The sequence below is a fragment of the Anticarsia gemmatalis genome, chromosome 4, assembly GCF_050436995.1.
Source record: "Anticarsia gemmatalis isolate Benzon Research Colony breed Stoneville strain chromosome 4, ilAntGemm2 primary, whole genome shotgun sequence".
In the NCBI taxonomy this organism is placed as follows: domain Eukaryota; kingdom Metazoa; phylum Arthropoda; class Insecta; order Lepidoptera; family Erebidae; genus Anticarsia; species Anticarsia gemmatalis.
The window spans coordinates 9,924,560-9,950,721 of record NC_134748.1 but is presented as its reverse complement, the minus strand read 5'-3'; the positions used below and the strand labels follow the sequence as shown (position 1 = coordinate 9,950,721).

The 26,162-nt window shown below is 34.4% G+C and overlaps 3 protein-coding genes across 3 annotated transcripts; 1 reads left to right on the top strand and 2 right to left on the bottom strand.

The window, feature by feature from the left end:
• Nucleotides 1–1,954: 1,954 nt before the first annotated feature.
• Nucleotides 1,955–4,553, top strand: LOC142972507 (granzyme-like protein 1). Its single transcript, XM_076113706.1, has 5 exons — nucleotides 1,955–2,041; nucleotides 2,403–2,551; nucleotides 2,801–2,952; nucleotides 3,587–3,819; nucleotides 4,114–4,553. The coding sequence occupies exons 1-5, from the start codon at nucleotides 1,984–1,986 to the stop codon at nucleotides 4,497–4,499; spliced, it is 978 nt and encodes a 325-aa protein (XP_075969821.1). The 5' UTR covers nucleotides 1,955–1,983; the 3' UTR covers nucleotides 4,500–4,553.
• On the bottom strand, nucleotides 4,492–18,824 carry LOC142972506 (uncharacterized). The gene is made up of 9 exons (XM_076113705.1): nucleotides 18,579–18,824; nucleotides 18,003–18,356; nucleotides 17,481–17,694; nucleotides 16,559–16,722; nucleotides 13,096–13,247; nucleotides 11,858–12,068; nucleotides 7,579–7,779; nucleotides 6,606–6,744; nucleotides 4,492–5,714 (listed from the first exon to the last, which is right to left on the bottom strand). Exons 1-9 carry the CDS (start codon nucleotides 18,700–18,702, stop codon nucleotides 5,480–5,482), a joined length of 1,794 nt encoding a protein of 597 aa, XP_075969820.1. The 5' UTR covers nucleotides 18,703–18,824; the 3' UTR covers nucleotides 4,492–5,479.
• Nucleotides 18,825–21,647: 2,823 nt separating this feature from the next.
• Nucleotides 21,648–25,447, bottom strand: LOC142987803 (odorant receptor 22b-like). The gene is made up of 3 exons (XM_076136739.1): nucleotides 25,248–25,447; nucleotides 24,647–24,867; nucleotides 21,648–22,979 (listed from the first exon to the last, which is right to left on the bottom strand). Exons 2-3 carry the CDS (start codon nucleotides 24,819–24,821, stop codon nucleotides 22,339–22,341), a joined length of 816 nt encoding a protein of 271 aa, XP_075992854.1. The 5' UTR covers nucleotides 24,822–24,867; nucleotides 25,248–25,447; the 3' UTR covers nucleotides 21,648–22,338.
• Between the last annotated feature and the right edge of the window lie 715 nt (nucleotides 25,448–26,162).

The following is a 26,162-nucleotide window of genomic DNA, read 5'->3' as shown; positions in this document are numbered from 1 at the left end:
TTTTGATACTTTTGACTCACACGACGGTAAAGGTACGCTTAGCTCAGTGTCCTGACTAACATCGGTGTGCATCGTACATCTACCATACCCCTCTAAAATTGAGAGGCATCGCGATAGCATGTCCAGCCAAATTCCGATTTGTCAGTAAATGAAGATAATTAACTCAAGAAATAGATTGGCGTAAAGATAAATGCCTGGCGTGGAGGAAGGACGGCATCAAAAGAACTTATGTTAATGTGTGTTAATTACCTACCTAAGGCCTCAAATCCCAAATTTCTACGCCTAGCGCTTATTAATTATTTATAAGTACTATAAGAGTAATACAAAAGTTAGCTCTCATTGATGCGCAATATACTAAAGTAGCTTATATCTAAAAATTGATCACAATTACAACAGAAATAAGGTCTAGAATGGCTTGCACGAGCAAAATAAATCAAATGAAAGAGATAACACGTCCTACTCCAATATTGTAATAACCCGTATGTATGGTGTCACAGAATTTCTAACGTAAAAACAAACAAAAAACACATAATAATAATGAACATTAATCCATCAATTTATGTTTTTTTTGTAATTTCGGTTCCCGATTGATAGCACTTCATTTATAGCAGTGCCGAGTAGTAAAAGTTGGCACCTACAACACAAAAGGTGAACGGTTCGAACCCGAGGCAAGACACGAATGACTTTTCGAAGTTATGTGTATTAGAAATAATTAACACTTGCTCTAACGGTAGAGGAAAATATCGTGATGAAACCTTGCAAGCCTAAAATTTGTTTCATAAATAAAATATTAAATAAATATCATTGGACAACTCAAAAATACTCGCAGTCATTTATAGCAATCACTTACCCGCCCTTTGTAATGATTCATGCATCGTATTCCCATCCGGGCCGAACACTGAAGTGTAACTTCGAGGATTCTATGCGCGCCAAACATCAGAAACTACTTTAATCATTACATCTGAAATCGATTACGTACTCTCCTTTAATGTAAACAAGTGTACTTACATTACACGATAAACCAAATAAGTTATTTTTTGACAAAACTTATTTATTAGCATACCACAATGAGGTAGGTAAAGTATAATTAATAATGATCTACTAACATGTGTGTCTGTCAATGTAAGTATTTAACCCGAATACTTCACTGTGTTTTACATATTCATGTCAGGCATCAACAACTGTGGCGCAAAGATACTCAGAACAGAAATGAAAATTGTTTTTACAGAGCCACTTAATAAAACAATATAGAAGGGCACTAAAAATTATAAACTGAAAAATAACTGGTACCTTACAGTCTGACAACTTAACCTAGTAGAGGCCTTGCCGACGGAGCTCACGGTGGCCTGTTTGAAACGGTTACCTAATTTTGGAGATACACAGAATTGTTAGTTAAAATCGCGATAAATCCTGCATACCAAGCAGTCAGACTTTAAAAGGCTTTCATTGTTAGCAAAATGAAAATACCTACACTGTGATTCTCTACCACTATCGATTACCGACAACCGGCTAGCTATCGAAACATTTTGCAAGACAATCGGTTCAGCGCCTCTAGCGGGCGTCGTAGAAACTATCTTGGCAGTACATTTTTAATGACACTCGATTCTCGATGGTTTCAATACTAGAGAATCGTGCTACTGAATCGCGTGTATTAACTGGGAACCTGTTACGGCATAGTGACAACTGTCCAGCATAGTCACACACCTATCAATATAATAAAAAATAATAATAATCAAAGATAGCTATATATAAACTTATCATACTTTTTTACCAACTATATACACCCTAGAAAAAAAAAAAATAGTTTATAGAAATAGAATTAAAAAGACGGGTTAAATCGTAGTCGCATAAGCAAAAACGCCTGACAAAAATGTATCCAAATGTTGAGCGTATGCAAAAATGTGGTCTGATAACAACTTATCTCATGCGTATGTTATAAAACCTTCGATTTAGACGAAAAACCTCAGCTATCCTACTTTCAAAATGAACTTGTGTGCGTGTTTTACAGTTATTTTGATAAAATGTTTGTATTTGTCAGCAGGTACGTATTTTGTTGTTCATTACTATCGACTTGCTACCCTAATAAAAACCTACTTTAAATGCAATTTGAGTTTATCTATACCAGTTTTTATACGATTAAAATCACATTTGGTTTCAGCTGTATTGTTATTATTTCTCAAGCCTATTGTCCACACAGCTAAAAATATAACGCTTAAAAAATGGCACTCACTAAAGTAGAAGCCATTTTTTCCGTGTTTCAATGAATAATAAATATCAGAGAAATGTTTTTTATTTACACCGTATTTACGAATAAAACTCACGTTCAATATTAATTATTATTTTTCATACTGCAACTTAAATCTTTTTTTTAACAAATATACACTCGTATGTTTTATTCGCAGCTAATTCAAATTTAGTTAAAGGCGACGGTAAAATTGTGGGTGGCCACGAAGCAAAGCCTTACAGCCACCCCTACATCGTGTCTCTGCAGACCAGGATCCTATATCTACGAATGCATATATGCGGTGCTGCTCTGATAAACGAACGTTTTGTAAGTTACTTAAGCTAATTTGTATCCTAAAATAGTCTTACCTAATTTATATTACAATTATTCACTATATAGTAGCTCGGAGTTTAGTAACCTGGCCATTTGGTTGGTTCCTGTTATTTTGTACTAGCATTGTTAATGGCGAAGCGTTGAGTGTATTTCAAACACCTTTGATTGTAACTGGCGTGATGAGACACAAGAGATATATGTATAATGTATATACTTACTTATTCGTTTTTGCTTGTCTATTAGATTCTGTCAGCCGCCCATTGTTCAACGGAATCCTGGCTGATAAGATGGCTACCACTGGATGCAGTAGCTGGCTTACATGATGTGGACAATTTTAAATCTCAATCGCAAGTGAGACGTATAATAGACCGAATACCGCATCCGCTGTACAACGGGTAAATATTGTAAAACGTAATTAGATAATTTATGTTGAACTAGCCGACCCGCGCAACTTCGCTTGCGACACATAAGTGAATCATAATTTTCCCCGTTTTTGTAACATTTTTCACTGGTACTCTGCTCCTATTGGTCGTAGCGTGATGATATATAGCCTATAGCATTCCTCGATAAATGGGCTATCTAACACTGAAAGAATTTTTCAAATCGGACCAGTAGTTCCCGAGATTAGCGCTTTCAAACAAACAAACAAACAAACAAACTCTTCAGCTTTATAATATTAGTATAGATGTGTAAAAGCACTTACAATTGTTGTTACAATCATCGAATCTACTACTAGATAAGAAAGAGTCTATACTCTGCTTGTAGATAATAAACCTAGCATCAAAGGCTTTGTAGTTATAGGTAATTCTATATCATTAAAAGGGAAATTGACTGCTCTCGCAGATTATCACCACACATGACTCGGAACGCACGTTGTTAGAAAGTTTGAAGGAATCACAAATTTAATCAAGCTATAGGTTGCTGACCTTTCTGCTCCTAACTTTTCATTTTCAGAATGCTCTTTAGCCACTAAATATGTTTACTAATCTTCAGCATTTATATATTATTAAATTATCATTAATATTTCAGTGGTATTGGATCTTACGACATAGGGCTATATAAAACAGAGACGCCCTTTATAGTAACGCAATACGTGAAGCCAATCAAATTATCAACTAATTATGACTATAAGGCTGGAGAAGAAAGTGGAAATGCAGATACTTTGAAACTGGCTGGTTGGGGAGCTTTACGAACAACTATTTTTATACCTGATCTACCTGCCAGGTTACAAGAAGTCAAAGTCACTTACATTCCTTACGAAGGTGAGTAAAAAAGTCTTTTAATATTTTAGTATTAGAAATAATTTGTACAGTCTCGTGAGCATTCCGTCGGCATGAGAAACAAAAAGCAGACTGCATTATTTTACAGTATATCAATTGACATGGTATCGCAATATATGAAGCAAATTACAAAACTCCGTTGCTAAATAAGAATTTCTTGTCAGAAAAAACTTACTTTATAGTATACATATTACTCAAACTATAGTTTAATATTACGACGTTATAAGTAATGTTCTATGATGTGTAATATATCTCAAATTACATTATTTCTTGCAGAATGTTACAACGCGATCGAAAAACTCAAAGAATCGGGTGAATCTAATCCTTTGGATAAAGATTCAAACATATGCACTGGCCCAATAACGGGAGGAGTTGCTGCTTGCGTCGGAGATTCTGGGGGCCCTCTGGTGCAGTACAAAATTTTCCCTCCACCAAACGACCCGGTGGAATCAAACACGGAATTTTACAACGCGAGTTCATACAATTGTCCTAATGATAATGAAAGTACTAAAGAAATGAAAGCTAAAGAGGATTCGGAAGCATTCTTACTCGGTATCGTGTCCTGGGGAGTCTCTCCTTGCGGCGAAATAGGCGCACCTACAGTCTACACAAACGTCACTACGTTCATCGACTTCATAAAATATAATGCAGAAATAAATTAAAACGTGTATTTTTATTTTATATTTTAATACAATTTTAATAAATAATACATTTTACCTATGTCGTTTTCTTTACATGTTTGAGATCTGAAAAACATGATTTAATTTTTTGTGTAATTGATCTCACTTTGTTTTTCTATCAAAAAATAATAAAGACTGATTTTTCCTTTGCTTCTTGTAAGGAATATTTTGTAGGACGTACTGGACGAATCGAATTTTAAAATATACAATCGTAATCCATAACAAACGTTATACGCTCAAATGAAATCATCGCTACGATAATGCGATTCGTCCAATACGTACGAAAAGTCTTTCCACGTACACCATCATTATAGCGATTCAAATCATAGGCATATTTCATTCGAATAAATTCCCTTACTTTCTAATTAAAATAAAATATGCCTAAGTTTATTTTAATCTAGTGAGTATTATTCTATCTTAAGGCTTAACCGTAACAAACCATATTCTAACTAATAGAGAACTTTAGTTAAGTATAATACATCGGGTTTTTATTCAAAATCTCAGTTTGAATTCCATTATTTGAGTAATCAGCAGTCAAAATTTTCTTTGCCTCCGTATTGAAAGACAAATAGTACAGAAGCAGAGGAAACGTAATTTTTCATAACTATGCTATTTCTGGAATTATTTGAATCTTATTTTCCTTGGGTAATTCTCCAACTACATCTTATAGCCTCGTAATTAGAGAATCGAATTCAAATCCAAGACCGAGAGCCCATAGAATCCAGACTTTCATTATTTTGTAAAAGTTGAAAGTTTCTCAGAGCTCGCTCTCAACACAGGTAAAAATTATTGATTTCTATGAAGTTCGGATAACCGAGTCGTGACTGTGGCTCTATCCTATAAAAAAACTCTCTGGCGTTCACGAGCTCTCAGTCTACAATTTCATAATTAATTACAGTACAACTTAAACTGATTCAAATAAAATACTTAAAACACTGTACAAGTCAGTCTATAGAGGAGCTTCAATTGAGGAGTACGTCCGGAGGTCTATAGCTTCCGCACTTTGGTAACGAGTCCACGACAGCCTTGGGCATGGTAATAGGCACTCTGATGAGGACGGCTGCTGGGAGAGACGAGAGGGCACACGACCTGCACTCTAGCAACCAGCTACCTCCACGATCTAACTTGATCCTTACGATCGTGAAGCCCTTGTTTGGAACAGTTATTGTGTCTTTCACTGGTGGGTTTTGTAGATTCCTGTAAGAAATATAAATATTTTATTGTTTTTCAATCCAACGCTGTTATTAGTCATATCACGGGTAACAAAATAAGGTATCGTACTTTTCAAATTCTCTTCGCGTTTGAAACCCGTATTAGCATGCGCAACAACGTTTAAGAATGCAATATAACTGTCAAACGGGTTAAGGAACGATTCCCGAGGACATTCGGATAAAGGACCGCCTATGTTTGGAGTATACGCGCTCAAGATCGTGTAAGACACTAACCTGTCAACCGACGAATGGTACAAGCTGAGCACGTCAATCTTTACAGTTCAAAAGGCCAATTTTGTAGAATAAATGCAGTAGATTCGCCGCAATCGGAGAAAACAAGGGTCACCTTAAGGCCAACTGAACAGCTAAATCGTGATAGATTGTGCGTGATCGCTTTCTACTCGTATATTGGTGGCAATAAAGTATTATGACCAAAATAAGTCTATTATATTTTAAGTGCTCTACCATAACATAGCACAATCTCTTTATTACGCAACAACATTAATTTTCTAATCATTTATGGAAAGTTTTAGCCGTTACTTTCCTATAAGATGCAAATTAAATAATCAGATCAACGCATCGTTATTTTTTAATAGATAACTAATAAATTTTGACGTCCTCCGTGACGCAGAGGTAAAGGTGGTCGCCACGACACTACTATTGCGCCGTGAAGTTTTAGTTCGATCACGGAACAATATTTTTACGATTCACAAATAGTTGTTTCGGGTCTGGTTGTACTTTGTGTCCGTTTGTTGTCAAAGTCCCCGCGATACAAGAGCTATTTTAAGCGCGGGAGTTATAAAAAACACATCTTATTAATAATTCTCTAAGTATTAACATTACAATCAGCATCATAAAAAGCCTTGAGTTATTTTACCTCAATATTTTCCCGTCTTTGTTCAGTCTTTCGAAGTCTTGCTTTGATATCGGTTTGTCCTTAGGGTTCTGCCAGGTGGCAATGACCTGCATACTGTACCCGTGCATGTGGAATGTGTATGAATCATTACTGCCAAAACCTGAAACATAACCATTCATATATTATATAAGTAAAGAAGACTTTAGGCGGTAATTAAATATACCAAGACCACTGTTTGTGGATCACTCAAATACTCTTTTCACGTGGGAATTTCAGTCACCTTAAGATTCACATATATTTTGTTTTTCAGCTTGCCTTTGGTATGACGCTGTCCAATAGAAGTATTGCATAAGCTTTAATTTAGTACCGTTTGATTAAAATAGAGTAAAAAAATAATGACTTTCTGATCGACATCCGAAACATTTGCATGACTAATAATAATTTGGTTAAAATTAATCACATAAAAATAATTATTTTCGCATCTAGTTCTAGCGAAGTCTGATGAAAACCGATTGAAATAAACCTGATTATGTAGGTATTTTGTAAGAAGCATAAAGTGATAATAACTAAAACCTGATTAAGCGAACTTTGGGGAGGTCAAAGGAGTTATTTTTACCTTAGTTTTTCGTTTGTCAATAAAAATATTAATATCCTTTTTGTGAGTGTTCAACTGTTCATATTACCTCACTATAGTATACCATTCTGTCGGAGCACAAACAAGTATTTGTTCGCACTATGCAACTAAAATAGATAATAGCCACTTACTGCCTTCTCCATAATCTATATTATATGTTGTATTTAATTTTATTTCTGCTTCTAGGCGATTTCATACATCGTTACTATTCGCTACATTCCACTCTTTATATGGTATCAGCAATCTTATGTATCTTATGTATCTACCTATGTAAGAATATCAATAGGCAAAAAATAAATATTATACCTATATTATCTAGATCTACTCTCATTACGGCACCCCAATATCAAGTACACTCACCTTCATTAACAAGAGCAATTTCCAGTACTTCTCCCTCTTTCCCGTCTAATATTTGCACACACTGTGACTCCTTCTGCTTGTCTTCTTCGCCGACCTTACAGAACATGTTCTCTCGAACTTCTTTAGGTCTCAACAGTATCGGGACGTTCGGGTAAAGGAAGTTCTTCTTGTTGATTTGGACTACACCGTTTTCTTGAAGGGCTGTAATTGGAGATAGAGATAAAATTATATTTATTGCATAACTGTGTACATAGGATGTTACAATTAGTGTTGAATAAACAGTTTATCAATAGCGGATGTGCAATTGTTGTCAACTTAAAGCTAATCTTAATTATTTATATTGGTATTAGTAATTATAATTATATTTGAGTAATAAAAAGTCAAAGATATTTTGTTCTTATGATACGGTTCCAAAGATTTCATGTTTGTAAATAGAAGCCGAGATATGAATTTATTACTTATGCGAACAGCTACAGACGCTTTTTTTAATTAAAACATTCGGAAAGTTAATCTATTAATCTGCCAAATTTTGTCGAAATCAGCTATCAAGCTTTGACGTGGAGGACAGACAAACAAACACACTTTCACATTTATAATATTAGTGTGGAATTTTGTTTTATATGCTACGGTCTGATTCTTAACGCGAGTATTAAAGTCAAGTTTAAATTAAGTGCAAATAAGACTATTATGACTTACATTTTACCGTTTTAGTCATTATTACTTTAGCTTAATGATCATTTGATTTAAATGGAAATTAAAGCACTAAATAATACATCATCTGAGGGCTATGATGAAATAAATACAAAAATAATAAAGGCATCTTCTGTGGAATTATCTAAGATATTAACGCATCTAATTAATCTGTCATTCTCATGTGGAACTTTTCCTGACGCTTTGAAATTTTCTATTATTAAGCCACTTTTTAAAAAAGGAGATAGATCTGATCTTAATAACTACCGTCCTATTACACTTATACCTATTATATCTAAAATATATGAAAAGTGCATGTATAAGAGAATAATAGATTTCTGCAGTAAATTCAATATTATTAAAGATGAGCAATGTGGTTTTCAGAAACAAAAATCAACAACATTAGCTACTTTCTCATTAATCAAGGATATTATAGTTAATATCAATACTAATAATATGACAACAGGCTTATTTTTTGATCTTTCCAAAGCTTTCGATCTTGTTTCTCATGACCTGCTGCTACAAAAACTTCAATCGATTGGCATTCGAGGACCGACACTTCAGTGGATTTCTTCATATCTCAGCAATAGACAACAATGTGTTACAATCAATAAAATGAACGAAAATCGAGATATGGTACCATATTCATCTGAATTTCAATGTAATAAATATGGCGTTCCGCAAGGAAGTGTCCTTGGACCTATACTTTTTATTCTATATATTAATGATATTGTTAATATTACTGGTCATAAATGTGTCTTGTTTGCCGATGACATCTCAATAGTTGTTTCCTCAGATAAAAAATCTAACACAATTCATGATCACGAAGATGAAATTAACAGAACTATTGACAAAAATTAATCTTGATAAATCCGTATATATACAATTCAATAAATCAAATAATACTAAACATAACTTAAAACTAAACATACCAAAAATTAAAGAAGTAGCACATGTAAAATTTCTTGGAATACATATTGATGAAAACCTAAATTGGAAAGCACAAATAGACAGTGTGTGTAGCAGGATAAATAAATTTGTTTATGCGTTAAAAAAGGTAAAAAATGTAACAAACATAAAAACAGCAGTAACATCTTACCATGCCTATGTTGAGTCCTTACTGCGATATGGACTTATGATGTGGGGTAATAGCGTGGATATTAAAAGAGCATTCATCGCGCAAAAAAAGTGTATTCGGGCGTTATATGGCCTGCAACCGGATGAGTCCTGCGAGCCGGTATTTCGTAAGCTTGGTTTGTTACCACTACCATCGCTCTACATCTATGAATGTGCTATGTTTGTACATAAAAATAAAGCATTGTTCAAAACCGCCTCTTCGGTTTATTCTAGGAATAGGAGATATCCAAATATGTTAATTTTAAATGAAATACCCAGATTAACAAAATATAATAAAAGTTGCATAGCCATGTCAGTAAAATTGTACAATAAATTACCTACTTGTTTAAAATCTTTAAATTCAATGGCATTTAAGAAAAAATTGTATAATTGGTTACTTAGCAACAACTTTTATGATGTTAAAAGTTTCCTAGAGTTTAAGACATCGAACTAAAATGTTAGTCTTTAAGTTTTTGCATGCCGATAATGGCAAAATGTGATTGTTCTTTAATATAATTAACACCTGTATATCTGTATACCACCACATTTTTTGCAAATAAAATATATTATTATTATGTACGTCTCTGTTATATCTCGGGACTACAGAGTCCCGGACATTTGGAAGGCGTGCGTGGGGCCGAAGCCAACACGTAGAGGCCCTTTTTAGACGGCTTTAATCTTTCAATAATGTGTGGTGTCACAATCCGGTGATTATCCCTGTTTACATTATAAAATGCACCCAAGGACAATCACCGGACTGTGTGGAACTATGGAAAAACTAATGGGAAAAATCTACTTGGGCTATTGGGATGGGGTGCTTATGAACTCGATGCCAGGGGATCTATAGGGACTATGGCGCCTGCCGATAACAATGTTGAAAACATGTAAAAATGGCAGGCGGAGACTAGCCAACTCACAAACTGGGCCACCCTAAACAAGTCGCATAAATAGCAACTAGGGGGCAACAGGGACGTGAGCGGCTGAAGGACGGAGAGGCCTCGCTGGACGTTAAACTCAGATCACTTGCTCCCTGAGGGTCCGGCATCACTGGCCCACTAGCCACTTACGCTCAGCATCCGTCCTCCGAACAGAGTGGGAGCTCTGCTCTCGCGACTCCACTCTGGACGGCCAATGAAGGCAAGCCAGAGGCGGGGGACCGCTTCCTCGTCAGTTTTCACTCCGACCAGCCAACTAAGGCAAGCCGGAGATGAGGAAGGGTGACTTCCCCCTGGAGCACTCAGGTACCGCGGGGTCGCTACTCCCCGTCACCTCGCCTCAAGGTGCCCTGCGGGCTTATTATTATTATTATTATTATAAAAATATAATTGCTAGAAGATTGCTTTTTTTTAATCTGTGCACGCATATTTTGCCTAATCTAACTTAATATATGGCCGAAAAATATTACCAATAAGATGGCATTGAAAATGTTTAAAGAAAGTTGTCTTTAATGTGCAAAAAATATGGTGACTGCAGCTGTACTTAATATCGAAATGACCCACGATTTCACTTTCCAATTATCTAGCCGCAAAAAGCTATCTGACCGGATACTAAATCTATCAAGACGCAAACGGCACGTAGAAAAGGCAATTATTTGTTACTAGATGACTCTCGCGGTTTCGCACGCGTTCAGTTTCCAAGGCCACCTATACGGCTACTATGAGAGCAGATTTTGATAGAAGAAGTTGTACTATACCGTGGGCAAGGTCCACCTTCATGGTTCGGGAGTTAAAATTACCCAGCAGTAGGACAGCCACATGTTAAAAAAAAAACTCAACACGGATCGGCCCGGTTCTTCAACGATAAGAATCATACCGAAATGACTACGATACATAAACATACAGATAGACAGATTGACAGATAGATTTTTGTATTAATATAGACTTACACATTTATAATATTAATATAGATACTGGAACCTAATAAAATGATATATTGAAACTGATATATCAATGTCACTGCATTTGATTACAATCTTTCCAATTACTTTTGAAAGTCCATTGACCTTTAAATCTAGACTTGAGGTTAAAGTCCTAGACAAATTACAGTAACCGCAAATTAAAATGTGCGGTACAAACCACAACTGATTACTTTTATTTTTTACATGCATTTCATAATGAAATGAGAGAACAATCATTGTTAGCAGTCAAAGGTTCATTATAGTGCATTGCAATATGTTTTATTTTATCTTTATAAAAACATCGCGGCCATGCTTTTTGATGCTTAGATATATTATGCTACTGAAAATAATTGATGATGTAGTTGTATAGACGTGAGTATGGGGTATTTTTTGGCCAACGATCACTTTTGATCAACTATTGCTCATGACTTATGATCAACCCATCTCGTACATTTTCTAATAAGAGCAAATTTCTTTGAAATTAAAGCCAATTTCGAGCTCCTATATCACAAACATCTCAACATAATATAAATGTTCATATTGACTACTTTTAGTAAGGATTTAAAGTATACTTACATAAAGGTGCAGGGTAATAAGGCTTCTTAGGTATAGCGTCGCTTATATACCTAAAGTCAATATCACTGTCCTTCACTTTAATTATATTTCTATCAACACCCAAGTACACAGACTTCACTTCGGTCGTGTGACTCTGTTCTTGAAGGGACTCCAACATTTGACCTCCTAGAATTATTCCAGCATCCCAATTGGAATTCTCGTTGGCTTCCGTCTGAAAATAAGGATGTGTAAATCTATGATATAATAAATTGTTTTTTTTTTCGTTGCTCATGCTAATAACTTAAACCAGTTTGCATTCTAAAATATCTGAATATAGCAACTCCACTAAAAGAATATTCATCTTAAAGTTGAAAAAAAAACTGAAAATTGGAGCAGAGAGTTGTATAAACGCATAAAACAATTAATGAAGTAGCTAATTAAAAATTATGCGACTCTAAACATATGCCTCTTTAATTTTTTTATTAACTCTACTAACTACTAAAATTCAAAGTCAACCTCCCAAAAACAAGCAGCCTTACTCGACGTCCCTCAAGCCTCTTAGCTTACTCAATAATAATATTTATTTTAGTGTATTAGAGCTTAAACATACATAATGTAAATTTGATTACAACTTGCGAAATATGGACGCCAATTTTACTCGTAAAACTATTAAAAGAAGTAAGGTTAATGTTGAAAATACCACAAATGACCTTGTACAGTCGGAACTAAGCATTGAACAAACATTCTCAAGGTCAAATAGTAACTTACAGGTCGTTCAACTAGTTACGGTACAAAAAGTGTTAAATTAAATAATATGTTGCTAGAAATCATGTTTTTCACGCGTATAAGTCCTATTTACAATCTGTTAATTTATTGAACGAATAATTGTCATTTTTAGTAAATAAAATAAGGAGAAAATCTCTTCTTTTGAGTTGGTATCGAAACATTTTACAAGAAAAATAGCAGTTTTGTTTAAACAACATATTTAATAAATCAATTCAAGTGGAAACACCAAGTCAAACACTCAAGATGAAGGTGACACGATAGTTTCGAAATGTCGCAATCAAGTTCCTCTGATCATTCACGTACATTTATTGAATGACAAGGCTACTTAGTTTTCATAGAAAAATTCTCGATAACTACACAAAATTACTCCAGAGTAGGTGCGGTAACGGCACTAATTAGTTTTTCAAAAAAAATATTTCAATAGACACTCGATAATTTGTAGTGAAAATCGTCGTAAAACATGTCCCACATACCTGATTTTCTTGCAACATTGAAGTGTAGTTGAAGCCAGAGTAGAGGAGCATCGCGTTGGCGGTCAAATCTGCGCATGCGCCACGTCCATGTGCACGTATCCAGTATCCACCACCTTCTTGCGATGCCCGCACTACTACGTCCATACGCTCCCCTAAAACAGCAATAGTTTTATTATTTATAGATAACCAATAACTGTCTTTTGGGTACAAGTTTACTCCCAGTATTTGAAAAGCGGGAACCTGTAGATAGATTGTATGCCTAACAGTCACTGTCTCAGTCTATCAGCAGGTTTAAGGCTAAGTAGTAAAAGGGCTCTCGCCAAACTTTCTTTTTCTCTGTGACCCGTAGTTATGTATTGAAAAAAGAATATCGGTATCTACAATTAGTTATGCAAAGGTATAAAAAAGAAACAGCTACTTCTAATAATGGTACAATACACAACAAAAACAAAAGAACGACCATTTCTAATAGCCACTTTTCGACGACAACAATCGTTGGGCGACTTTATCACCGGCTATTCGGAAGTATCATTAGTGTAAATGGGCACCCACGCAAGTACTTAGTTACCAGTTCCCCGTAATACTTATCCAGTACTTTACACACCTACATTTTGAGATTCAGAGATATACAATAGTGATTGTCTACAATGGCTTATGGCTCTAAGGGTTTTAAATTGCCGTTATTTTAGGTAAATATCACGCAAATTCATTTATTTATGCGCATAAAATAAATATTAATGATCACCGAATACTCTATTATTATTCACGGTCAATAAAATTACGCAATAAACTAGAAATAAATAAGTCAATTACGATTCCAGAAAGTTCAAATCACATTACAGAAAACATATATTATGTAAAAATAACTTCTCCCCGCGATTTTGTTCGCCTGACAAAAAATCCCAGAATAAAAAGTCTTGTATGTGTTAATACAGGTTATCGACTATCTGTGTGTTATAATTGTATCCAAATTCGTCCAGAAGTTTTTTCGTGAAAGAGTAACAAACATACATCATCCATTCTCACAAACTTTCGCATTGATCATATTAGTTGGACTTTAAAGTTCCGCGTGAAAATATTGCAAGTGCGAAATCAAAGGCAAATAGAAAGTGAAACTATAACGAAACTGGCTGTATCTACTAGATGGTGACCTTAAACTTAACGGAAAGTAACACGACGGACGCACCTTTCTCCTCTTACTAGACACTTCAAACAATAGGAAAACAGCTACAAAACTGTAGAAAAAAGTACCGAAACTAACACTGCGAGTAACAGTTTCCTTATTCTTAAAAGTGGTTGAGATCATTAATCTCAATTTGTACTTAAGACTTGAAACTACGACCCTTTTAGCTCGAGGCTATTTGCCCATGTTTTATGTCATTACTTCTTAATGTCCATAAATAAAGTTATTAGAAAGCACGAAACCCCAATCATTCAATTAAAACACTATCAAGAAACAACATTTATTAACACGTAAGTGTAAACTGCCGACTCATAATTCTTTCGTCTAAAATAGATGTTTTATGGCGACGCGCTCATCTCGCTTGATACTTACTTTCTCTAAAGTAAAAGGTTGTATCTTGTAGGTATAACTATTGCCGTTCTCACTAACAATTTCAAGTTAAATTATGTTTTCTTTCAAATTACTAGGTGTTAACTGTATACTATAATTACTGTAGTAAAATTGCCTATGAAGATTGCGTGTACGATACGTAAGAAATGTGAATATTTAGTTCACGCAAAAGGAAAATTATAATGTTTTGGTACGAGGTAATCAACCTCTAAAAGCCATCAATTGTCGGTCATTTTGGTAATAGTTGACGAGCACGTGTAGGAAACCACACAATTATTGTGTATGAATCACGATGGAGGTTGGCATCCAAATATAAATGTGTACGGAAAATGATAAGGTAAACGTACTGCTAAAACGAAGGCTAGTTTGCAAAACCTTTGAGCAATATCTGTCGAAATATATGATATCTATTTATCTAAAATTAATATTTAATACACTGATGAAATTGACAAATAACACTTGAAGACCTTATTTCAAGAAAAAGCATATTTGGTATTTAATTTGAAACACAAATTACTGGCTGGAACGAATAAAATTGAATATTAATAACAATAATAGTCGAGTAATTTGCTCTCTCGGAGTTTAAATTTCGAAACCCTAATAACGTCAGCATTTGTTTTTAATTCAAATATCGCCATTGCCATCTTTCATAAACATTTGAGGAAATACGATCATAACGTTTTATCGAGTCAGTACTTAGTCCATTGAAATGTTACATGAGATTTACATTTATTAGAGGACGCAATTTTATTTTTGAAACATGTAGGGGGGGTCTATAAAAGCTTAACTTGAAGTTTGTGGGGTCGCCACTCTTGTCCCCCGGCCGCCATCTTGGAAAAGGGGGTGGAAACACTTTTTTCGCTATATCTCGGAAACTATGCGTCTTACAATAAAATTGTACAAGCATAATTTGTAGCAAATTATTTTGTCTACAAATATGTTTAATAACTTTTTGCTCTAAATTATCAATCAAAGAAGTTATAAGCAAAAAAGTGCAATTTTTTTTATAATTATTTTCTTTATTGCTCTATAACTTTTTTTAGCGACAGCCGCGCGGATGGATCTCTGAGGTTAAGCCACGCTTGCCAAGGTTGTTTTGTGGATGGGTGACCATCTTACACATATCGAGTTCCTCCCTGTTTCGGAAGGCACGTTAAATTGTGGGTCCCGGCAGTCATTTTCGAAGATAATTGACAGTCGTTAACAGTACTCAGAAGCTTGAAAGTCTGACAACCAGTCTTAACCAGGGGTATCGTTTTATATCCCAGTTAAATGGGTTGTGGATGTCAGATAGGCAGTCGCTCCATGTAAAATACTGGTATTCAGCTGCATCTGGTGAGACTGGAAGCCGACTCCAACATAGTTGGGAAAAAAGGCTAAGCTGATATGAATAAATTAAAAAAAAATAACTCAGACCTATCTTGTAGAGTATTTTTCGAGGAAATTTTTGCCTTATATATTTTTTTTATTTCATTAATTAGAAACTCAGTAACAGCGCTCCGAAATAGACAGGATTTGGAAAGAAAATTTTTGTAAAAAAAATTTCACTATTTTGCTTATAACTTCTTTAATTGGTAATTTAGGACAAAAAGTTATTAGACATATTTGTAGGCAAAATAATTTGCTACACATTATGCTTTTACAATTTTATTGTAAGACGCATAGTTTCCGAGATATAGTGAAAAAAGTGTTTCTACCCCCTTTTCCAATATGGCGGCCGGGGGACAAGAGTGACGACCCCACAAACTTCAAGTTATGCTTCTATTGACCCCTCCTACATGTTCCAAAAATAAAATTGCGTCCTCTAAGAAATGCAATATTCGGCCCTCAAATTGTAACATTTCAATGGACTAACTAGGAAGTTAGCTAAAATAATTGTGATCTAAGTACCTGGATATAGTTCCACGTTTCTAGCCAAAACAGGTCTGGTAGGTTTACCGTCGCTAGCTATAGCTACCATTTCGTGGTGCTCTGTGTTTAAAGTGACGGGACACTCGATAGCTATTGCGTTGATCAACCTCAGACGGTAGGCGAAACCGGCCATGACCAGCACTCTGGAAAAGGTAAATGGTACATTTAATATAATATATAAGAATAGAATATACATATGTAGGATTAAAAAAATCCTTGTTTTTTACAGATTCTAGTAACTGAAGCATAAGCTTCTTAAGCTTAGTATAGTTCCATTTTAACTCTAAAGACAAGCAAAATAGAGCATATTACGTCTTATAGGAAAATTATAAGCGTCAGATCGTTTTTTTAAATGCCAAATGCTTAATACGAAGTATCCAAAGTTCATAAATGCGTAGGAGTATGTTTTACTATAACATAAGAACGTACATAATTACATATGTTATGAATATCCGCATTAAATTCTAAACTTATATAATAAAAATATCGCTGCAAGCACTTTTCAATAAATTAATATCTAATAATAAATTCAAGGTTTTTATCCGACTAAATATTATATCAGAATTGAAGTTTGAACTCACAAACTGGTTTATTTACTTTTGTTTGTCTGCAAAAATCAGAGGTAAGTGGTAACTGACGAAGATAGCCCTTTATCTAATTAACAAATCAGGAGTAGCTAAATTACTTGTTTCGTTACTTTACTACTTAACTTTACTTAACTTACTTGACATGTAAGGTACTTAATTCTATGATTGTCGTTACTGTTATGGCCTATTGTTAACATGAACAAAAAGTATGGTTAAACTAGGCAATTAACAAAAACAACAATATTTAGCTCCTTAATTCATAGTTTACATTCTAACACGACTAAACCTTTTTAGCAATATAAAAAAATACATACTTCGGAATATCCTCATCGCCATTAATAACCAACGCATCAGGCTTCAACTGGCTAACATCCTCAAGTTTAGCTGTCAGCAGTTCGGGGAAACTCGCTCCAATGGTCAGAGTGTTCTCAGCGCTCCTGTCGTAATCGTAAAGTGATGAATGCGGTTCCAAAGGTTGCGGCTGATTGATGATCAGCGGCCCGTAAACGCCGTCGCTATGATGAGACACTGCAACACAAGGCTAAACAACTGACAACACTCAAATTGGACCAACCGAAATTGGTTGAAATTTCAAAGCAATGAACCTAGACTTGAAAAAACGAACGTGAAAGAAAATTTTCTGGGTCATTTCAAATTGTGTTGCGGCCACGAGATAGAAAATTGTGTTTTTGTTTTCTATTGCATTCTAAATTTCTTTACCTGAAACTTTTTTGAACAAAAGATGCATTCAGAAACTTTCATGGAATAAGTGTTCCATTAATTACCCGAAATATGAAAGCAGTACGACAGTAAATAAAAGCATATTTTTTCTTTACCTGAGTCAGCATGATAGAAGAATGTTCCAGGAGAACTGGCCACAAACGCATACTTAAACGTTTGTCCGTAAGCAATAGGGCATTGTGTGATCATGGGCACTCCATCCATGTAAGGAGTCCCTTTCTGGTCTACTCCATGCCAATGCATACTTATATCTTGGTTCAAGACGCTGTTCTGAACTTCAACGATCACTATGTCGTTGACACAAGCCTGTATCGGCGGCCCCGGAGACATCCCGTTAATGGTTATAGCTGGTCTTCCATTCCCTTGCAGTGTGGGCTCGATTTTGAAACTATAGTGGCATCGTTTTGGCTTTACGTTGAATTTGCAAGGTCGGTAACATGATATTTTGTCTGTGAAATTATTTATTCCATTCAATTTAATAGTAAAATGACAAACAAAAAAAAATACGCTGCTTTACTTTTTGATTCTACGTTTTTTTTTATTTGAAATTAAATCTAACCTTTATTTTTATTTGGTTAACCTTTTGATTTTAACTAATGAAACAAATTACAAAAATAATATTCGAGACTCGTAATTTCATAACAAAAACATTTCACAAGAAATGTCCTTACCTAAGTTTTTCGTGGTATCCTCAAAAAGGATATTGGTGCCTGTGGGCGCAAAGCTTTCCAAAGAAGCTTTGCCATTATTGCTAATATTGGCTATAATAAAAAGACAACAAACAATCACTCTCATGGTTCACAGATTGACAATCGTATCAATGCAAAAGTACATCAATCATTCAATCAAGTTTTACACAGCACTACCGGCCGGCACCACGCGACGGTGTTTCGTACGCAACTGGCTAAACGTCTAAGTGACTAGTCTCACAGACATGTGCGCGACCTCTTACCACGAAATTGTATCTTTTGCTGTTTCTCGCATCGATGAACCCGTGTCGCTTAAAACCGTTAAACAAGGGCAAAATCTATCGCTGTTCGGTAAAATTGCTTGGTACGAGGGCTATATTGTTTACTAATCGTTCCATTTACTGTCGTAGGTCGTTCTAGCGCTGAAATATGAAACCTTACCGCTGTATTCTGTTACTGAAATGTAATAGTTGATATGCATTGCTACTGTTTTTAGATTGTTCTAATGTGATGCACTTAATGCTCTCATTAAGCGTACATTTTAGTGCAATAAAATTAAAATAATGTAAGTGTGTTTTATAACTATGTGGTTTTATTTGTATAATTATTTACAACATTTATTGGAGTAATTTACAGACAAGCTAAGTATCAAAAGCTTTAAAAGTACAGAAGCTGAAAGCACTGAAAGTGAACTTTGTAGATCGCAGAGCTGCGAAAGGATTTTTAAAAATCCTACACAACAAAACCATAACGAACTTGCAAAACATCACGACAATGACTCATAATGATAAAATCATTAATCATTTAAATGTACACAATATCTTTTCAATGCATTACTAAATGACGAGTACAAATAAAAAGAATGGGCATTGCATCGTGTCTTCACGGCTGCATACGAGGTGCAATCGAACAAATACCACATCGGACATAAAATGTAACGCATTTTGCAACGAACCGTCGTTCCGCACTTGCAATCTTCGAAGGAAACTGTTTCAAAACTTTCAATGTTCACAATGTATGTTAAGGTCAACTCAGAATGCTAGATGGAATTATATCTGCATATTTTGCCGTTGGAGATCTGTGGTACGAAATTACGTGACTAAATACGTGAGTTTTTATATGATATGAAGTAGTTGGTTTATTGCAAATATTTGCACGATTCAAATCGATCGTACTTACTTAAAATATCTACTTAATAAGGAGACATCTTCCTGAAATTGTATACAATCATATACTTAATTCGTACTTGCTAAGGTTATCTACTTAAGCTGACATCTTCCTGAAATTGTAGACAATCATATACAACTAATTGCAAATCTTTCTTACTAATTGGAATAACAGTCAATTTTCGAAACATATCATACAAAGCTCATATTGCTCCTGAAATATTCGCAAATGTATTGAAAATTCCTCTTCTATTAGTAATCAATTGTCTACTATTTGTGAAAATATATTTACTTAATAAAAACCCTAGCCTAAAAGTTAAGAGATATTTCAGCTCTCTTACATTATGTTAAGCGCTACAAGTGTGGTTGCACATCTTTCAATGCAATTGATTGCATGCTGCACCTAGCAATAAATGTTAACGAACTGTAAACATAGCAGCAATGTCTAATTAGGACCAGCGCTATTTTATAACAAAGTAACTATGGTAATAACAAAATAAATGGAATATATTTCTATTTTACAAAGTTTCTGAACTCGGAGAAAATTTTAAGTATTTTTTTTTGTAGTCTGTTAATAAGTAAAATCCTTAAAAACACCTCTGTTGTGTACGAAAATAACACGTCATTTAGTAAGTTCTCAACACCAAACTTTACTTCATCGCTAAACCATTCGAACAAAATAACTTCAAACTTTTTTATCTCCTGTATAATTTCCGATTATAAGGTAATTAAAGCAGAAAACACAGAAAATACTTTCATAAGTTTCAATGCGTATATTACGAGTCATTCCATAGTCAAATGAAGGTGCTAACCCAAGTTACGTACATTATATAAGAGTTACATAGACATAGCTGTATACTTACATAACAATATTTTTATTTACTCTACGGAACCTTTGCTTATGACATTGAACTTCCACGGTACCTGCAGTTTTGCACTCATGTGCACCACTCTATTGTCATTAGGTATTATACTAACGATGTATTTTGACATACTGTTGACTTAACGATGGCCGTGGTTAGCCTAATTCGTTGAGCATTAAAATTTGTTATTTTTGTGAATAATAATGTGGGTTTTATAATTATACGGGAAAAAAGAGTAAATAAGAAAATTGAAAAATCTATGACGATTACTGATTAGTCGATGGGCATATGGATATTATGTAAGTTTTGATTGATATTTTATTTTGTTCTTTTGTAGATTTAGCAGTAAATATCTTTATCTATTGGTAAAGTTTAGATTGTTATTTAATTTTGTTCTTTTGCAGATGTAGCAGTAAATATATATATGTCTTTTGTTAAAGTATAAAATAAAAAAATATTTATTTCTCGCATTCAATGACAAACCATGTCAAAACATTACACCGATGGGTGAGACCTTTTGCCCAGAGATCCTATGAAGGGAGGAGATCCTTGCAGGAGAACATTAGAGGTTAAAATTAAATAGAAACATTCGCAATCTATTTTTCTTTATTCAAATAAATAGATTATACATAATACTCATCACTACCGTCATATAACGGATCACTTGCTAAATCTCAGTGCAAAATCTAAGTGCATTAGAAAGTGCAAATAATATTCGTGTTCTGAGTAGCGCGGATAAAAAACTCAAATGAGAATATAATTGCACTCATCTGGTCTCTATGAACATGGTTTTCTAACTTTCCATGTCGTATGAGCTTATTATATGGAATAATAGATAAATCTGTTTTACATAAAAGAGTCCTTATAGACTTTTAAAGTGTATTTTTACATCTAAAATAATTCTCATTGACTCCGACAGTGAGTTACACACTCTCGGAGTCAATGAGAATTATTTTTAGATTAAAGTTATTATTTTTAAATAATCATGATTAATGACAACATTAATGGTATATTGACGAATTTCCTACAAATGTTATTTTTGATTTCTCTGAGAAAATAGCTCTAGGAAAATCCTACAAATATGCGAACTAATATGATGAAACACATTTCTTTTTATTTAACAGAATTACATTATGGACAGACCTCAGACAATTGACAGTCTTTGTCTAACGAAAGTTAAATAACTAATATGTATTCTCTCAAAACAGGTTTACTTCCATATCTCAAATTGTTTATAGAAGTCGTATAGATACTATGAACAATATTGGGACTGACTTTCAAAACTCTCGCTCTTTGCCCTTGGGCGCTAATAGTAATAATATCCATTCTTAGAAGAGCGTGTGGGCGTGTTATTTTTGATACATTTAAGTGCTAAAATAAGTTCACATTATACTTAGTGATTTTGAATTGATTCGCCTTTAACAAGCTGTTTCACAAATCATGTATGACATTGAAGAACAATAACAATTTCTTATGTTGTTTTATTTATTTTGATCCAATATTGTGACCTGAATACTTTTCCTCATTCAATCATAAACTGAATTGGCATATTGTTATTAACAATGTTTTGCTTTTGTAGATTTTGTCATCTTTTGACTGGAGATTTCTCTTTTTTTTCTACAAAAAAGCAGCGGAACTACTTGTGTTCGTGTTTCTGTAACTTTTTCTTTTATTTGTGACTCTAAGTTAATTTGTGCCAGTACCGATAAAGTGTTAAATCTTGACTACAGTAACAAACTTAAACATAGCTTGTAAAGTAGTTGCGAAGGTATAAATATTAACTGGTATGATATCAGCCGCTAGCAACTGTATAGGCTTCTGCGCTTGACGGAGCATTACGTACACCAATTTCTTCTCTTTCAAATCAAAGTTCTCCCAGCCACAGCAGTAGACAGAACTCTCGAAAATTTCTGAAGCATTTATCACACGCTGGCAAAGAAAACAGTATAAAAAGAAAACTAGGAAGCAGTAGACTAGTATTGGTATGAATTGAAGCCATTCTTGCAACGGAAGGTAGAAAAATAAAGACATGCAGACAGCGTTGGAACCAAAATTAACTCCTAAAGGAACACTGTATAAGGATTTGAGTTTGTCAATCACGTCTAGAGTTAACGAATGTCGGTATATCAAAGTTGGTAGTGAGTCCTTTGCCAGTTTCTTTATCTCAGTCTCGTTGCCGTCTGCGTTGAGCATCAACATCTCGTCTGCAAGCATCTGGTACATGACAGCGGTGTGGGGAATGAGAAGTAGCAGGAGAGCTTGGAAGTTCAGGGCGACTGTCATGATAGTTAGTTCTTGTATAAACAGGATTGTCATGCAGATCTCACGTTTTGGAGACGTGAGCGGATCCAGACCTTAAACAAAGACAAGCTAAGTATAACTAAACATTTACATATTTTATGTATACGTATTTTTACACGAATGAGAGATAATACGAACACACTTTTCTTTGTTTACAATTGTGATCCTATGAAGGAATAAGGGGGTGTCATAGATGTCACTAAACCTATAGCTTCTACTGAGAACTTTTCAACGAAAACTTAATAACATTGTGTCTGATGCTTGTGATGAGATCACAGAGCTAATCATTAGCATTATTACATATTTATTCAAAAAGTCAACATTCATCACATAAATGAGATAAATACGGAGAAAGGTACGATACTAGAGATAATGTTTTATGCGTCGGATCATGTCAATTTTGTTATTAGCATACGCGTGACAAAAGTACATGTAATAAATCGTTTCCAACACCAACTATCTGCATTCTGTAGGAAATTTTAAACTTTCTCTTTATGTATCTACTTATTTAATGATGCATCTATACCGCTGTTTGTCTTTGTTGAGCAACATAATGTAAGGGGACATTCTTCAACATTGACTGTTGTCCAATAACATACATTTATAGTAAATATTAGGTCGGGGGAAAAGTCTTTTCACACTATAGTATGTATGAACTTGTAATAAAATATTTTCTCTAGACAAAAAAGCTCGATATTTGGGTACCTCACGAGCTCACTGAAAGAAACCTAATGAACCACGTACTCATTTGTGATTCTTGAAGCCGAAGAGATTTTATTACAAGTTCATACATACTATAATGCGAAAAGACTTTTTCCCCGACCTAATATAATGGTTAACTAATAAGTTAAGCAATTAATAATATGCTTGATTTACAACCTTCTGCAACTAACGGAAGTGACCAAAAAAAAACATTTTATCAGATTATCATTTTGTAGTTAATATTTTGTAACTGAACATATTGACTGCTTCCACAATTTAACTGTTCAAAAATAACACTACAAAATATACAAAATTATACAATTAACAAAAATTATCGGATGTTGCTCATTAACACTCAAAATCGTTACACAACGAAAAGGCACAGCGGAATTAATGCACCATAATATGCATACGTTACTAAATAATGTAGGGAATTGATCGCCATTGTGACATTTCCACCTTTCATAAAGCTTAAACAAACAGGACGTTATTCATCGAACAATCGGTCAGGAAATGTACCAACCGTAACCCTACATTCTAATTTTCACATATTTTGCATTATGTTGAAACCTTTGCAGTGCGTTTCAAGCGGAGGTTTCGGAATTAGCTGTAAACCTAGAATCATCCAATTAGTTCGTTTCAGGGCTGTGTTACGCATTTTAATTGCTATAAACCTACCTATACGAAAATACTTAAAATACGTCATGTTTTTGCTAGAAAAAAATAAAACGGACTATATTCCTATAAGATAAATAAACAATCGTACCTAAAAGGAAAAGTTAGTTAAACTATTACTCCAGCTGGGTATCGAATCCCGGTAAACTTCTGATGTAAAAATATTAAATGTTAAGTGATATTGTTTCATTTCCACTCAGGGGAGGCGCCTTTGCCCAGCAGTGGGACATAGAAACAGGCTTATTTAAAAAAAAAGTGATATTCAAAAGCAATTCTGATTCTATACTTAAGAGCTCCTTGTAGCTGAGGGACGTTTTGAGCATACTGCCGTAACTCTACTTACCCACACACGGCGTCATAGAATATATGTTATTATCATTAGATACATCAATCCGGTGAGGTATGTATATAAACGTGGCGTTCAACAGATTCATTCCATAGAACAACAGTATAATCCGTTTGATCATCCTCATCATTTTCTCATGCTTTGTGTGAAAGGCAGCTGTTCTTCGAGCCATGCGGTCGTTCAGGTCTATGACCTTCAAAATTGCTTTTAGCAGAGGTCTGTAAAAAAAGAAATCAAAAGAGCGATCTCAAAATGTTCGTGTATTATTATTATACATGGATGCGGACTGGACTGCTGCTGATACGTTCGTACCACTCAACCTAAATTGGATGATCCTTGAAATTCACCCTTTTCTTCTAGACTGGGCGGACTAAATTAGCGATTTTTCACATTTCCTTTAAGTTGTGTAGAGCATGTTAAAGGCATTACAAAGAGTATGAACTGAAGAAGTTTCTAGAAAAGATGAATCATGTTTTTCATGTCATGTTCCTATATGATTGCTTTACATGACTTAGATACCTATGATTTTCGTTTAAAAATATACCGTCGGAGCTTATTGCAATCGTGAGAGTTCTGTCTTACAATGTAATTTTCTTACCTTTTCTTCAACCACCACCAGCTATTATTAGCAACCAGTACAAGAATGGATATGCTGACGTAGCTCTTGACGAAGTCTTCAGCTCCTTGAGCATACTTCCATTGATAGTCGAGGCTGCCGACGAAGTACACGTAGAACAGCAACGGCACGTGAAGCACCCAAAATAGTGCTGGCAATGTAAGCGAAGAGTTCAAACAAAATAATAATTAAATATAAGTTACAGTTAATAATTCAATTAAATACCCCATTTAACTGCTTTTTTGTATCCGCTGTCTTTGACTGTGTTGGACTAACGACTTGTTAATGCTAGAGTAGAAAAATAAGTATGGCTTGTGCAGAGAAACTACTTCAGATATTAAAGATATATGACCTTATTTAAAGGAACCTGCTTTAACATTTAAATTTAATTTAATAATTACGGTAGATAAAAGATACGTAAATTTTATAATTTCTTTCATTAATGCGTAATTAATAGAGAATCCAAGTCAATAAAAGTATGTAAGAGTTTTGTGACTTCATTTAAGAAAAAAAATTGTAAGCTTAGTCTTCATGGAGCTGCTTGTTTATCTCTAAAAAGTTATGAAATCTATAAACACAGTTGAGACCAGTCTAAGGTTTCTTACCGCAATTTGCAATAATGAGGCCACAAGGCATATTTCGCTCCTTGAATACAAAAGGGCCACAAATCGAAAACTATAAATTTTACAGGACAGCCAAAACAAATTTTTGAAACTGTTTTTTTATAATATTTTATATATTTATTAATTAAATATAAGATGTTAATATATCATTAAATGCGTATTTTTTAGCTCTATCTACCTACAATATAAACTTTGTAATAGCTGTTACCTATTAAGAAAAAAACGCATATAAGTCCGTTTTGCATTCAAAATTTGAACCAATATCATGAAAAAT